Raw genomic sequence first — 16,117 nt, 5'->3', positions numbered from 1 at the left:
GCTCTCATCCTTTTGCCCTGCTTTATTTTTCTGGCACTTTCCCTACCTGATATTATATTTCATATTTATGTGTATATTTGTTTAGCACCCATTTTACTAGAATGTAAGCTCTGTGAAAGCAGAGACCTCATCTGTATCTTGCTCATGCCTGTGACCACATGGCGTCACAAGCACATGGACAGTACCATACAGATCTAGATGGTGCAGGCTAGGGCATGAACCTCCAAGCTTGACTCATTTCATGCTGGAATTGGAAGAGCCCTGGTCCAATTCTTCACTGTTCAGATGAGAAAACAGGCCCAGATCACACAGCTGAGCTGGACCTGTAACTCCAGTAACCTGCCTCCTAGAGCAAAATCAAACCAAACCTGTTGCTGTTGGTCGATTCCAACTCATAGCCATCCTATAGGACAGAGTAGAACTGCTGCATACAGTTTCCAAGGCTGTAAATCTTTACGGAAGCAGACTGCCACATCTTTCTCCTCCCATGCCACAGCCAAAAGTATAGACCTCCAAAAGTAAAGATTACAGCCTTGAAAGCCCTATGGGGGCAGTTCTACCCTGTCCTGTAGGGTCGCTATAAGTTGGAATTGACTTGCTAGCACTGGGTTTTATGGGTGTAACAATTCTGAAACTCCTTTTTATGTAAGATCAAGCAAATGATAGATTGATGTTGATAGAAACTACTTTCCTACTGTTAGAGAGAGAAAAACAAACCTGTTGCTGTCCAGTGGATTTCAACTCATAGCAACCCTGTAAGCACAGAGTAGAGCTGCCCTATAGGGTTTCCAAGGAGGGGCTGGTGAATGTGAACTGCAGACCTTTTGGTTAGCAGCCAAGGTCTTAACCACTATGCCACCACGACGCATACTATTAGAGAAAGGGGGCAATAAATATGGAATTGGGGAAGGATGGAAGAGGACTGTGGTGTTGACTGGAATTAGAGAAACAGATGTAGATAAATATGTGTTTATTTTTTTACATATACATATATCTTCACTCTCTTTGCTCAACCCAGTACCCATGGACAGCAACGGTACTCTCTTCGCTAAAAGGACTTAAAAGCAAGTAGCAAGGAGCACATCTACCCTTGGATTCTAGATCTTGGGTTCTAAATACCATTTCCTGCTCCAAAGAACCCAGGCTCCTTGGAGAAATGGCTGATTCCAGGTTTATGCAAGGTGAGCCTAGAACATCTTGTTATGCCAGAAAGTAAGGAAGCTCTCAAAAAATGATGGGGAGTGGTGCCCTTGCTTCTCTCGTCCTCGGAGAGAACTGCCAAGTCAGTGCCGGCAGAGAGCGCAGTTAGAAGCAGAGCGCGGAGAGAGTCACCGGGCCCCTCAGGGGCCTCCGGGCCCTTCAGGCCATCCAGCCTTAGGCTGGAGGGTAAACTGGGGGGCCCGGCCACGGTTCCCTGCCCTACAGAGACCCAGAGCCCTCGCCGGGGGTTCCCCTCGGCCCGGCCGTGGCCTTGAGGCAGGGGCGACCCCTCACACCTCGGTGACCTGATGGCGGCCTCTCCGAGCCCGCACTCCGCTGGCTGCCGTGTCTCCCTGCCCAACCCTCCTGGGCTGCAGCGAAGGCCCTGGCAAGTTGTCGAGGATGCGGCGCCTTAGGGCGACGGGCGTGGTAGACCTAGAAGAACGGCGGCCACCCGAACGCCGCCGAGGGCCGTTAGGGGCCTCGCGGGCCCGAGGAGGCCGGCCTAAGAAGACACAAGCTCAGCCACCTCTTCAGGCCGTGGACCCTGAAGGTTCGTGAAGCCGGGACCTGGGGTAGCCGCCCTGTCCCAGTTGGACGAGATGCCACCTCGTCCCTGATGAAGGCCTTAGCGGGCGTGGCAGGCTAGCGGAGCTCCCGACAAGGACGGGTGGAAGGGTTAGAGGGCCATCGGGTGGTTGGTCAGTATTCTAGCAGACCTTGATATTGGAAGAGACGTGGTGGAGTAACGTACCACATTTGACCAGTAAGAAGTGCCCACCACCCTTTGAGAAGGTTTACTGGCCGCTTATGGAAGGCTTGTATATATAATATGAAAAAGCTGCTCTCAACTCCCTCTCTCCCCCAGCATTTTAAAAGAAAACTTTTGCTACATTTAGGCCTTCTAGATGTCAAGAGGTTGCCGATGTATGATAAAAGTAGAGTTAGGAAATCACACGTCTTGGAAACGTCCATTTGTTTTACAAAAAACTGAAAGAAATGTCTTGTGGAAATGACTTTAAATGGAATCGTTAGACACCTCTAGAAGCAACATCAGGAGTGCCACATGTCCACCTTTGTTCTGTGGGTTAGAGGAAATGGAGTAGAAGGTCCTGAGGAAGAAGAGAAGAAGGTTCTATGCCAGACTGGTCACATTTAGAAGGTATTTGCGTATTATATCCATTGCTCTGTGTGTACATTTTATTCCACTGTTGTATATATAGTTGACAGTAATAAGTACTTTTTTTAAAAAAAAGAATCTAGTTTTTCAGGATGTTCTTAAGTGCCTGATGTATGTTAAAAGTAGAGGTAGTAAAATAACATTTTGTAAATTTATTTTTGTTAAAATTCATGACGTATTGGGTTATTTTTCTGTTGGTTTTTTTTTTCTTTTGAATGGCCAAATCACCTCTTTGGGCGGTACATGCTTTGTGCACTGGTTTTCGGGAGGACGGAGAAGGAAGTACAAGAGACTCTATGGCAGCGTGTTTATTGTAACGAGGCAAGTTTAACCATTGTTCCTTATATTTGTACATTTTGTTTTACTTTTCTGTGTATATAGTGTATATAAAGGACAAATAAGCCATAATTTACAACATCTAGTCTTTCTAGATGTTAAAAGGGGTTGCCAGTGTATGACAAAAGTAGAGTTAGTAAACTCACACGTTTTGTACATTTTGTGTTAAAATTCTTAAGAAAGATTGTCTTCTGAAAATTTGAACATTATAGCCCACTGGGTTAATGGAGGAGGGAGAGAAAGGAGGTTCCAGGCCTGAGTATTCTTATCTTAGAAGACACTTTTAGATTATAACTGTTGTTACATGTATGCAGTTTAGTCAAACTGTAAATAATATACTGTGTATATAGTGGACAAACTAAGTCCTTATTTGAAACATCTAGTCTGTCTAGATGTTTAGAAGTGCCCAACGTATGTTAAAAATGGAAGTAGTAAAATATCACTTTGTACATAGCTTTTTGCAAAAACTCAGAAAATACTGTCTTTCGGGAATGGGATTGTTAAACCATCTCTGAGCAGTATATTACTGTCTATACTTGTTCAATGGCTTGAAAGAGACGGGAGGGAAGGAACTACAAAAGATAATATGTTAGCGTGTACATGCTTTGACAGACTCAGACAAAACCATTTTTCTGTGTATTATATGCATTTTGTTTTGCTATGTATAGTATATATAATGGACAAATGAGTCCTAATTTTGCAAAGGTTGCCAGTGTATGACAATATAGAGTTAGTAAAACTGGCACATTTTGTACACTTTGTGTTGAATTCATAGGCAAGTTTGTCTTCTGTAAATAACTTTTGGATATGCATTTGTTCAACCACCTCTTAAGCATTACACATGCCTGTACTTGTCTACTGGGTTGGTGGTGGAGAGAAGGAAGTGAGGAGAGGGAATTGTTTAAGACCAAAATGGTCATATTTAGAAAATACCTCAGATTACAACCATTGTTGTGTGTGTGCAGTTTTATTTAACAGTACAAGTAAGTTCTTATTTGAAATACCTAGTCTTTCTAGATCTTTAGAAGTGCTTGATGTATTTAAAAAGTAAAGATAGTAGGATAATACTTTGTAAATAGCTTTTTAAAATTGATGGAAAATAGTCGTTGGAAATGGAATTGATAAACACCTCTGTGAGCTTCGTATTTATTTATTGCTTGTTCATTGGGTCAAGGGAGATGGGCGGGTAAAAATTGCAAGAGGTGTTTTGCTAGTGTGTACTAGAACATTTCAGGTTATCCATTGCCCTATATGTTATGTGCATTTCATTTAACTTTGCTGTACTGTATGTATTGTATATATATTAGACAAATGAATCCTAATTTTATAATGTCTAGTCTCTAGATATTGAAGAGGTTGGCAATGTATGACAAAAGTAGAGTTAGTAAACTAACACATTTTGTACACTTTGTGTTAAAATTCATAGAAAGGCTGTCTTCTGAAAATGACTTTTGGAAATGGTAAAACCACATAGAAGTGACACATGTGCTTGTACTCATCCACTGGGTTGTGGTGGAGAGGAGGTGGAAGAAATAAATGGTTCTAGATCAGAATGTTCCTATTTAGAAGACACTTTCAGATATAACCATTGTTACATGTGTGTAGTTTATTCAACACTACTGTGTATATAGTGGACAAACTTAAGTCCTTATTTGAAACATCTAGTCTTTCTAGATGTTTAGAAGTGCACAAAGTATGTTAAAAGTAGAGATAGTAAATAACATTTTGTAGATAATCTTCTTGTTAAAATTCATATGAAATACTACCTTTTGGAAATGGAATGGTCAAACCGCCTCTCTGAGCAGTACTCATTATGTTTGTGTTGGTTCATGGGAGGAGGGAGAAGAAAGTGCAAAGGGCTCTAGTATGTTCATAGTGAGGTAAGATTAACCATTCATCCATACGTTCTGTGGGTTTTGTTTTACTTTGCTGTGTATATAGTGTATATAAATGCCAAGTCCTAAATTTGCAACATCTAGTCTTCCTAGACGTTAAAGAGGTTGCCAATGTATGACAGAGTTAGTAAACTAATACATTTTGTGTTAAAATTCATAGGACAGACTGTTGTGAAAAATGACTTGTGGAAGTGAAATTGTTAAAGTCCTCTCAGCATTGCAGATGCTTATATTTATCCACTGGGTTGATAGAGGTGGGAAGGGGGAGGGGTTCTAGACTAGAGCGTTTATTTAGAAGACACTTTCAGATTATAGCCTTTGTTACAATTGTGCAGTTGATTCAGTGGTACTGTATATAGTATTTTAAACAACTAGAAATAGTCTTTCTAGATGTCTAGAAGCATACAATGTGTTAAGAGAGGATGTAAGATAACACCCTCTATTTTCTTCTGTTAATTCATAGGAATGGTTGTATGTGGGAATGGAATTATAAAACTTGATGCCTTGGAGGCAGTATACTGGGTAGTGGTGGTGGGGGGCTGGGAAAGGAGGTGCAGAGGGAAGGGTTCTATGCCTGTGATTTAGACAAATGAAGATTGTCTAAACATTGTTTTATATATGCATTTTAGTTAATATTGCTGTGTATTAAGGGACAAATCCTAACGCCCAAAGTATGTTACAAGCAGAAGTAGTAAAACAATATAAATGTCCTTTTGTTAGTTTATAGGAAGGGCTGTCTTTTGGGAGTGACCTTTGTTAATCCACCTCTTGGAGCTAGATGCGTTTCTGTATTTAGTCATTGAAATGGTGGAAGGAGGAGAAGAGGAAGGGCAAAGGGAAGGGCTCTTGTCTAGTATTTCCATATTTAGAAAAGTTTTAGATTATAACCATATGTGCATTTTTTTATAAAGTACCCTTGTTTATTGTAGACAATGTTTATTTTGCAGCATCTAAGCTTTTTAGATGTCTTGAGCTGACAATGTATGATAAAAAGTAGTGCTAGTGAGTTAATCAATTTATAAGTATCTTTTAGTCATAATTAATAGAAGAGCATCTTGAATATGGAATTGTTAAACCGCTCTGAACAGTGTACATCAGGATTGATTGGGTTGGCTGCAGAGGGGCAGAAGGAAATGCAAGGGCAGGGATGTATGCAGAAGTCTCCATATTTACATTTTGATGATAACCATTGATGCATCTGTGCATCTCTTGGCTCTACTATATGGAAATACCTTGCTAATATTTTAATAGACCTGAGAATGAATTCCTTAGAAGCATTTATACTTACTGTACTCTCTTGCTTTATATTTCATTTTTAATTGAGCATTAAAGGAATGCAGTATTTTAACTCTGCCAGTATCTCTCTAGAGGCCTGTACCATTTTTTTTTTTTAATGAAATTTTTGTCCTCGAGAAGGGCAGGATTTCTTTTTCTTCCTGATGGAGTCCATGTAGTGATTCTTGGTTGTCAAAAATACTCTTGGCTTTGGGACTTTGAATTGGTAAATATTCATGATGTGTGAAAAAGCATGATCCATACAGTGTGACCTCAGCCACCTAAAAATGTATTCTCAGTTGTGTATATATTCATAGCATGTAGAAGGACATGGCAAACGAATCAGATCATCAAAATGATTTTGGATGCCTTTTGTGTTCTTTGCTTTACAGTTTTCTGTAATGCACATATTTTAAAAGTTTGAAAAGAAAAAATAAATGTTATTTTCAAAACCTGAAAAAAAAAATGATGGGGACACAGGAGCCAGCTTGAAGGTGCTTCCACTGGCAAAATCTGGTACAATTAAGGATCAAAATAAATAATGACAGTAATGGATTATAACCCACTGAGTAAGATAAGAATCCATGAATCCAGACTGACAATAGATAAACAAACTGGGAACACTAATAAGTAGAAAAGAAATGATGGAGTTAGGTAACTACCGTTTATACTATCTTAACAAAAATTGATTCAGGTTGTTGAATTCAGGTAAAAATCATCAATGCATGTGAAAGTTAGTGGATGCAGGTTTGATAAGGAATAGGGGCGTTTATACTCTCAAAATATTTCCCTCCAGGTTACTGATTAATTACAAAGGGAAGAAATAGTAATTTTACAGTGGAGAAGCCTGGTGACCACCACCCTAATTAAGTGGTCAAAGTTAATTAACATCACCAAGAATGGGGCACAATGCACCCAGGACATATCATTTATGTCGTATGCCTGCCCAAACTGCAATACTGTGATCCAATCATGACTAGACATCACACAAACTGCAGTTGAGAGACATTCTGTAAAATCCTGGCCTGTACCCTTCAAGTGTCAAGAATGTCAAAGGTATGAAGGAAAAAGAAAGAAAGAAAAAAAGGCTGAGGTAGGGTTCCAGGTTAAAGGAGACCAAAGAGACATGACAGCTAAATGGAATGAAATGTGGGACCCTGGACTGGATCCAGTACCTGCAATACTCTCTGGGGACAAGGTCGCCTGAAGCAATAACCAGCATTCCTGCTGGGCACAGAATACCTACACTGCCTCCTTTCATGACTGCAGAGCTGGGGACCTGAGCCCTTTTGCTATATGCTCAACCCGTTTATAACACTCGGAGATAAGACACACATGGACATTTGTGGCAAGATGTGAGGACTGCCTGATTCGGCAACATCTGGGCTGAAGGAGTGTCTCTCACAGGAAGTCAAAAGCCCATGACCAACACTTCTGAGTTGATGGTGAGGGTCCCCTCTGAAGGCTTAGTTACTAGAGGAGGTGGGTTGTTAGGGTGATGGGCATGGACTGACCAGGGTGGGTGGGTGACCCACATCAACCCTGTGAGTGCTTGCCCCCTGGAGTGGGGTTGGAGCCGCTGTGTGTTGGGTCCTGTGGAGAGACAGAAGTGCCAAGAGTAGTGCAGCTGTGGCACAGACAGTCAGAGGCTGGAGGGTGAGTGAATACAATGTTTAATAAACCCGCCTGTGCTCGGCTGACGTTTAGCTTCTCTCTGGGTGTATAGTCTGGACCGGGTGGCCAGCCTGGGGGGATGTGGGAACTGACCCACTTCAGGGCTGTGCCCCTCTAACCACACAGCCTTGAATAGACTGCTGCCTGTATGCCCAAGTCATAACTCCAAGTCTCCAGTCACACCCGTCATCTTAGGAGGGGAGATTCTGGGGCCACAGCCACAGCCAGTGTAACAGGGATGGGAAGCTGGGTGGTCACTGTCTGGGATACAGGAAAGCCTGGCAAGGGGTGATATGGAGGCACCAAAGATGGGCAGGAAGATTGAAGATCATGGTCTCGCCCTCCCAGCAGGGTCCCACAGGATGGGGCAGGTAGCTCAGAGGTGAATCTCCAGCAGGTAGCGCAGGCGTAGCTCAGAGGTGAATCTCCAGCAGGTAGCGCAGGCGGCACTGGCTCTCGCGGTAGATGAGGTACTCACTCTGAGAGAAGTTGGAGCTGCTGAACTTGGGGCAGGGCACAGGCTGCCCCTGAGGCACCTTTACTTGATGCCCATCCAGCTCCAGCTCCGTGTCTTGGGTTGGATCTGCGGGGCACAGAGGGGGCTGTGGGTGACCTAAGGGTCACTGGTCCTCAGCCTCACCAGGAATAGGCAGGCCCAGGGTCTGCCCCTGGGTTAGTTCTACCCCTACACTTTCCATGTCTGCCACAGGGAGCGCCTGCTCATTCCCACCTTGTCCACCTCTAAGCCTTTGCACAGACTGGGCCTTCTGCCTGGAATACACTTCTTCACTTCTCTGCCTAGGAAACTCCTACTCATCCTTTAATGCTCAATGACACCTCTTCTTTGAAGCCCTCCTGGGTGCCCTGAGTGAATATTTGTCAAATAACTGGGCAAATGACTGTAGTAAAGAACTTTTTTTTTTTAATTGTGCATAAGGTAGAAGTTTACAAAGCAAATTAGATTCCTACTCAATAGTTTGAACATAAAGTGTTTTTCACTGCTTGGTTTCATTCCCCACAATGTGTTAGCATTTCCCCGTTTCTGCCCTGGGTTCCCCGTTTCCTTTTGTCCTGATTTTCTACCCCTTCTTACCTTCTCATCTTTGCTTTTGGGCAAATATTGCCCTTTTGATCTTATATAATTGATTGTTCTAAGGAGCACGTTCCCCTTGGGTGTTGTTTATTTTATGGGCCTGTCTATTGTTTGCCTGGAAGGGGGTCTCCAGGAATGGCTTCAGTTCCAGGTAAGAAAAGCGTCTAATGGGGCATAGTCTCGGGTTCCTCCAGTCTGTCAGACCAGTAAGTCTGGCCTTTTTTGTGAATTTGATTTTTTGTTCTACATTTTTCTCCTGCACTGCTTGGCGCCCTCTGTTGTGATCCCAGTCAGAGTGGTTGGTAATGGTAGCTGGGTACCATCTAATTCTTCTGGTCTTGGGGTGTGTAGGCTGTGGTTCATACGGTCCATTAGTCCTTTGGACTAATTGCTCCCTTGAGTCTGGTTTTCTCACTCTCCTTTGCTCCAGATGAGAAGAAACCAATAGTTGTATCTTAGATGGCTGCACACAAACTTTTAAGACCCTAGATGCTAGTTACCAAAGTCAGATGCAGAACACTGTCTATGAACTATGTTGTGCCAGTTGATGTAGATGTCCCAAGTCTCTGGTCCTTTGCCTTGGGGCCTAGGAACTTCATCCCACAAGGTGTTTGGTTATGTCTCGGTTTCCCTGACTGTTCCCCTTATGTACTCTAAGAAACCTGCTTCTTTACTTTGTCCCTCCTCACAGTCCCTTCCCTGGTTGCCTCCTCCCTGAAAACACCCGAATTTCAGCACCCTCCCCCCACTGCCATCCTTAGGTCTGCCCAGCTCCCCTGGACTCACCAGGCTCTGTGTGGCCTCGGGCGACGACACTGTCAAAGCCAGGGGGCGGCTGGTTCAAGCTGGGCTCATCGATGGTGATGTGGTGCTCTCGGCCCAGTGCTACCTCACCCAGGAACATGTAGCAGATGTGGTGGGTCCCGCAGGGGATGCCAGTAACTGGAGACACAGGGAGGCCCAGAAGTGGGCAGCCTAGCTCTCCTGCCTGACTCCCTGGGCTTCCCTGGTTCACTGCTATCTCCTGTGGCTTTGCCATCCCAGGAAGGTGCTCATTCCACCTCCATCCTTTAAAACACCCCCTTGCCTGGCCTGCTCCCTCCCACCTCTCTATCATGCTTCGCTCCCTGCAGCCAGGCCTCAGCCCCACTGCTGTTGCCCTCACCAAGGTCAGCAATGGCCTCCCAGTGTCCACACTGGGGGCCTGTCTCTCAGGCCTGCTCTGCTGCCTTCGCCACTCCCATCCTTCACCCCCTACCCTGGGACCTCCCTGTGCTGGCTCTCCTGAGCCCCTGGCCACTCTCTCTTAGACTCTTCCTCCTCTGCTTGCAGGTAGATCCCTTGGCCTTGGGCAACCTCGGACAGTTCAGAGCTTGGATGAATCCCTGTATCTTGCTGTCCCGGGTGGGTGGGTAGCAGTGGTCTCCAGTGATGGGGTCAGCCTAGGCTGAGAAGCCAGTCTCCAGGAATCACCTCAGTGAGGATACTCCCAGCCAGAAACTTGGGGCTCACTAGAGACACCTTCGACCCTTTCCCACATGCTGTTCAGCCCACCTCCCACAAGCCCCTCCTGTGGGTTCCCTTCTCCCCACCCCCACTGGCTGGGGCCGGGCCCCACCCCATCTGGCCTGGATGACAGCACAGCCTCCTACAGCCTCTGGGCTCCGCTCTGGCTGGCTTCCACCCTCCTCACAGCTGCAGCTGCTGACAGCCTGGTACCCACAAGTCCAACGGCACTTGCCATCACTCTTTGGATAAGGCCCCCTTGATCCTCCCAGGCCTCCAGGCCCTCTGCTCCTGTCAGGCATTAGCTCAGGAAGTGCTCGGAGGTCCTGACCTGTCGCAGCCACCCAGCCTCCGTGACCATCCCCTTACTGCTTTACCTTGAAGGCTCCTCTTGCACTCCTCCCAGGTCTGGTTTGCTCTCTCATCCCATCTGTATGGCCTTCTCCAGGAAGTCATCCCTGACTACCAGGTGCTTCCTCAGAGTTCCCCCAAGCCCTAGGATGCCTTACTGAGCACTCCTGTCAGTAACCATTTAAGGATCTACAGTGCAGTGAATTACTTAACATGGCCTTTCTAGCCATAGTCTTTGTGACTCCCACACAATGATTGGGACCACGTAAATAAGGTGCTTGTGGCCCACCAAGGGGATTGGAAAGCTTGCTAATAATGCAGATAAGGTGCAAGGAACCCAGCAGGGGTGGGACCATGCAAATAAGGTGTATGGAACCCTAACGAGGGGACTGGTCAGTTTTGCCATCCCCCTAGGCTTAAAAGAGAGCCAATCCCAGAGCAGAGAAGGGCCTGACTACCACCAAGAAGAAAAGACAGGTATGAAGCATGTCCTTTGGACCTGAGATCCCTGTACTGAGACCATCCTGGACTCAAGAGACACAGAGAGGCATGAGACAGCTGTGGTGGGGCTTCAATCCACGGAGCTAAGAGGTGTAAAACTTTCCCAAGAAGGCCTCCAGCAGGGCCCGGTGGCAGGAGGTCCCAATGAGGCCTGGCGGCAGAAGGCCCCAGCAGGGCCTGGCCACAGAGAGCAAGAAGAAGCGGTCCTGATGGAGGATCTGCATCTTGAGTTGTTCCTGTTACTCCCAAGTTGATCTCTTTCCCGAGTTACACCCTGTTACTTCCCTAATAAACCACTTAACTGTAAGCGTGCTTCGTGAATTCTGTGAGACGCTGCAGTGAATTACTGAACCCAAAGATGGGAGGCAGAGTACCGAGGCGGCGGGGAGTACCTGGTGTTAGAGATGGTGGAGTGGTACAGCAGTTTGGAAAAGCCAGACATTTAGGACCTCTTTAACCTCTGCCTCATAGGAACCAGCTTTGTACTGATACTTATAAAAGAAATTATTCATTTAGGGTCTCTCTCCTAGAAACAAAAGTTCCTGGGTGGCACGAACAGTTAAGAGCTCGACTCCTAGCCTTAAGGTTGGCAGTTCGAGCCTACCCAGAGACACCTCAGAAAACAGGCCTAGTGACCTACTTCCAAAAGGTCACACATTTGAAAACCCTATGGAGCAGTTCTACTCTGCACACATGGGATTGCCATGAATTGAAATAGACTCGAAGACAGCTAACAACAACAGCTCCCGGACACACCGTGAGCTTCCAGTGGGCAAGGACTGGGCCCAGTCCATTCCCTGCCCAGGACTTGGCCCAGAGGAGTGCCTCACCATAGCCAGCTGACTTGCTGTTCTCCGAGGCGAAGTAGATGCCCTTGCCAACGCGGCCACCAGAGTGTGGCATGATGCGGAGCCCGCTGGTAAGGATGGCGGCCACCACAGCCACGTTGGTGCCATGCCACAGCAGCCGCCGGTTACCCAGCTTGGAGTGGGCCTGGAACCTGTCCTCCTGAGTTGGGAGGCAGGGAGGGAACACAGAGTCATTCCATCCAAGGGCTCAGGTGCCTCTCTCTGCTGCCCAGGTGGCATGCGGAGGCCATAGCCCCTCTGGTCACTAACACGCACTCACACACGCATGCGTGTTAGACCTGGGTTGGCGGCCAGAGTTGCTAAGCTGGCTGGCTAAAGCGTAGATAGGCAAGGTTACCTCCCCAAGAACAAGGTGGAGATGGGGGCTTGGGAGACCCTCCCTTACTTCTCCTTCTCGGTTCACTTTCCAAACGTGCTGAAGAGCAGGGCGCCTGTAGTTGCAGGCAGTCTGTTCTAAGTAGGTCTGGATCACCTGCGTGGAGAGTGGAAGCTGGGCATCAAGGGTGGGGGATGCGTGGACTAGCCCTTTCCAGTCCCCCAGGTCCAAGAGCTCTCCTCCAGCCCTGGAAATACAGGGAGAGAAGGCCTAGAACAAGGAACTCCTCTGGGCACCTCAAGAACAGTAGGCAGAGGGCCAGTAACCACTGTCAGCTCAGCTCCTCTGTGGGGTGCAGCCCACCTTGTACTCGGGTGCCTCTGAGTCCAGTAGCTGAAGCTGGCACTTGAGGAGCTCATAGTCTCGGTCCAGTGGGTGTGGCACCTCCTCCACCTTTTTCTCCTCAGAGGTTGCCTGCAGGGTCTGGGCCAGTTCAATGTCCGCCAGCACCTAGGATGATGGGCACTGACAGTTTGTCCACCCACCTGATCCCCAGCCACATGACTGGCACCATGGCCACCTCACCTCTCTGTCTGCCTGTCTATCCCCACCCTGTCTACCCGGCTGGCCTTCCCTTCCCCCATCCTTTGCCCTGCCCAGTGTAGTCCGCTCATCTGGGCCTTCTCAGCCATCTGTCCCTCATCTCCCATGCCCAGTGTGCCTGCTGTCAAACTGCCAGCCCTCACCAGCAGCATGTCCTTCTTGGCCTGCAGCAGCTCAGGAGAGTTGATGGGCAGTGGCCGGGTGCGGCCGAAGTTGTGGGGGATGACAGTGTAGAAGCGGGAGGACAGCTCCTCCAGGCTGGGGCCGCCATCTGCAGGGGCTTTGAGGGCCACCTCCAGCGCCTCCAAGGCCTCAAAGCCGAGCGCGATCTGTTGCTTGCTCAGCTTTCCCAGGGGCATCTTCTTCACGTCTGGGGGGGGGGCATGGGCAGGGGGAGCGGGGAGGCTCAGGCCTACCGCCCTGCCACTTCGGAGCCCCACCACTCTGCTCAGCCACTCACCCAGGTTCATGAGGGCCATGGCATTCTTGAACATGTCCTTGCTAAATATGTTGGTGATGAGCTTCTGTGTGGCTGGGTCCAGGGAGCAAGGCTGCACCCGCTGGACCACGCTCACCACTGGGCCTCCATCTACCTAGGTGCAGAGGGCATGTGTGAACAGGAACAGCCAGCAGGATACCTGCACCTGGAGCTGGACCCAGCACTGGACAGAGATGGCAAGACGAGGCCAGAGCAGGAGGCCTACCTATGCCTGAGGTTGCACAGCTGGGCAGTGGCAGAGCAGAACTGACTGGGTCTCCCCATACAGTGCCCTCCTTCAGCCCAGGTCACCCACCCTCCCCAGCCACTTTACCTTCATCACAGCCTCCTGGGTCTCGTCCTCTCCCTGCACCTCGATAAGTGTGTACTTGCCAGGGTGGGCCACGAAATGGGCTCGCTCAGCCCAGTTGTTCTTGGTCTTGTCCCAAAACTTCTTCTCAAAGTCTTTCTTTGCTGCCTCCAGCGACGGGAAGTGGCTAAGCTTTGACTGGCCCACCTCTCCCTGCAACTGACAGCCTTCAGGGGTGCGCCCACCATGGTGCCCCCCGTAAACATTAGTTGGCCTCTGTGCTGGGCCAGGCCCTGCACTGCAGAAGCAGGAGGCAGACAGACACCAGCTGTGCCCTTTTGGCCTGAGTAAACTGTGTGGACCCTGGCGGGCAGGGAGTGGGTGCTGAGCAGGAAAAGGTGGGGAGGAGGCGGCACAGGGTGGGTGGGCGGCACTCACCACACGGCCCCAGCGGTTCCAGCAAACGAAGCTGTCGCTGTCTTCTAGCAGCTGGATGATGTAGAACTTGTTGTTGTTGTTCCCGATGTTGGTCTGGTTCAGGGTGCAGTCATAGTCTTCATGTACCTGGGGACGGAGGGCATGTGGTGGGAGGACAGGCTGGCTGGGACTGCCCTCAGGCTGGACAGGGGACCCAGACACACACAGAGAGGGACCTAATGGGGACAGAAGCCAGGCTGCACTGGAGAGCCAGAGGCGGCCCTGTCTGCGAAGACTTGAAGGGGTCATGGCTTTGCCCTAGAGGCTGCAGTCTAAGGGGACATGGCAAAACCCTGGCCAAGCCCTTGCTGGGGTAGGGGGTTCTGGGAGGACATGGCTGTGTCCTAGTGGGTCTAACAGAGACGTGACCCTGTCTTGGAAAGAATCTGAGGGGGATACGGCCCTACCCTGTGGAGTTGGCTTGAGAGGATTACATGGGTGATCCCTGGGGAGACTGAGGGAGATATAATCCTGATTTAAGTGTGGTGGTGGGGAAGCCTGAGAAGCTTGGGGGGCTGCCCTGGGATCTGAAGGGCAAATGCAACCTACAGTCCTGACCTTAGCGATGCTGGGAAAACATGGCCTTTCTCTGTAGCTTACTCGAGAGACTGAGCTACTTGGCCAGAGCTAAGACCCAAGGGGGAAGGGGGCAGGTGTGGGTATATGGGTATATTGGTATTTGTGAGGGGGCAGGTCTTGGACCCTCCCTCCAGGTCTGGCTGGGGGCTGCAGGCTCACCTGGGTCCCAGGTCTACGGCTGAGTGGGCACGTGGGGTCTACCCGGATTTTGCGCTTCTCCGCAGGCGCAGCCCTGAGGGCCTCAGCTGTGGAGCGAAAGCTGTCTTCCTCCTCTGCTCCCTGCCGCCCCTTCTTCTGAGGGCCCTCACTCTGCACCAGGGCCTTGCGCTTTGGAGCCATGGCCGTCCTGGTGCAAAGAGGGGGTCCTCGGATCTCCATGGCCACCACAGTCCACCTGGCAGCAGAGCACCAACCTCCCCCTGCTTGGGCTTGCTCTTTGGTGGCCTCCCATCACCTCCTCTTGCCTCTGAGGCCTCCATTCCCAGCCCTGGACCAAAACCACTTTCTGCATCCCAGACACACCCCTTTCCCCTGTCATAGGCGCAAGACCAGAATGCCCCCTTTAAGGTTAAGGATCTTGCTGTATCTACCTTCTCCGATGAGGCCTGATGTGCTAGAAAAAGTGAAAGGAAATTCTTCTGCCTCCCACTTCTGGGCTCCTCTCCTTTCCAGAACACTCTGGGCTGAGTCACCTGAGCTGAGGGTGGGGAGAGAGGGCAGTGGGCAGGAGGGCAGATCTGTCCCGCCCCCCCCTCCCCAGCTTGGGATGAAGTGATGTAGAAGCCTTTCCCAACTGACCCAGTAGTTCTGGGGTGCCAGCCAGGGTGCCAGACCCACGGATTCCCAGAAGGCTGGTTCCAGCCCCACCCCGCCCCGCCCCTCCTGCGGAGGGCTGTGAGCAGGGCCATAGGGCACTCACCTAAGAGGAGCAGGGACCTAGGAGAGGTGGCTGCCACCAGGCCTGCTGTCAGCACTGCTGTGCACCTCCCGCGGCAGTGCCAGGTCTGAGGCCTCCTCTAGCTCCTCTTTGAGAGCCTTAGGCGTGACTTAGGGCGGGACTTCCCAGCAGTCGCCAGAGGTGAGATAGAGTTGAGTGGGGGATAAAATTTCAGCTATTTGGCCACCAGTCGGTCTGAGTCAGAGAGGCCGGGGCTGGCAGAGGCAAGGGCACGGACACTTGAATGGGGAAGGCCAAGGCTAAGAGACTGGCGCGCCCTTAGCGCGGCTCCTCTTATGGCCTGGGAATGCGGCACGTGTCCGCCGGTTACCCAGTGACCTTGGGTCTGGGGACCGCCCCTGCTCTCCCCGGGTGCTGCCTGGATCTCGCCCGTTATCCAGCAACAGGCTGCTTCACCTCTTGGCCCCACCCTAGACCGGAAGAAGTCGCGCTCCGAAACTCGCAACCCCGTATCTCTGTCGCCCCCCAGTGGCCAAGGGAAGCAAACACAGAGGTGGTATTTCAGGTTCGACCCTT

General features: G+C 49.4%; 1 protein-coding gene across 3 annotated transcripts; it reads right to left on the bottom strand.

Moving 5' to 3' along the window:
* Positions 1-7,511: 7,511 nt before the first annotated feature.
* PARP3 (poly(ADP-ribose) polymerase family member 3) lies at positions 7,512-16,060 on the bottom strand. Of its 3 annotated transcripts, none has more exons than XM_049862803.1 (13): positions 15,563-16,060; positions 15,234-15,340; positions 14,803-14,989; positions 14,026-14,151; positions 13,612-13,800; positions 13,260-13,392; positions 12,943-13,169; positions 12,560-12,706; positions 12,266-12,352; positions 11,842-12,019; positions 11,314-11,403; positions 9,440-9,595; positions 7,512-8,143 (listed from the first exon to the last, which is right to left on the bottom strand). In XM_049862803.1, exons 3-13 carry the CDS (start codon positions 14,980-14,982, stop codon positions 7,974-7,976), a joined length of 1,683 nt encoding a protein of 560 aa, XP_049718760.1. In that variant the 5' UTR covers positions 14,983-14,989; positions 15,234-15,340; positions 15,563-16,060; the 3' UTR covers positions 7,512-7,973. The 3 variants fall into 3 exon arrangements, with proteins under 3 accessions (XP_049718760.1, XP_049718759.1, XP_049718761.1); XM_049862802.1 differs by having other exon boundaries at positions 15,234-15,335; XM_049862804.1 differs by lacking the exon at positions 11,314-11,403 and having other exon boundaries at positions 7,519-8,143; positions 15,234-15,335; positions 15,563-16,055.
* Between the last annotated feature and the right edge of the window lie 57 nt (positions 16,061-16,117).

Source organism: Elephas maximus, chromosome 20 (genome assembly GCF_024166365.1).
Source record: "Elephas maximus indicus isolate mEleMax1 chromosome 20, mEleMax1 primary haplotype, whole genome shotgun sequence".
NCBI lineage: Eukaryota > Metazoa > Chordata > Mammalia > Proboscidea > Elephantidae > Elephas > Elephas maximus.
Note: the sequence above shows the minus strand (reverse complement) of the source record. Positions and strands in the feature narration are given on the sequence as shown.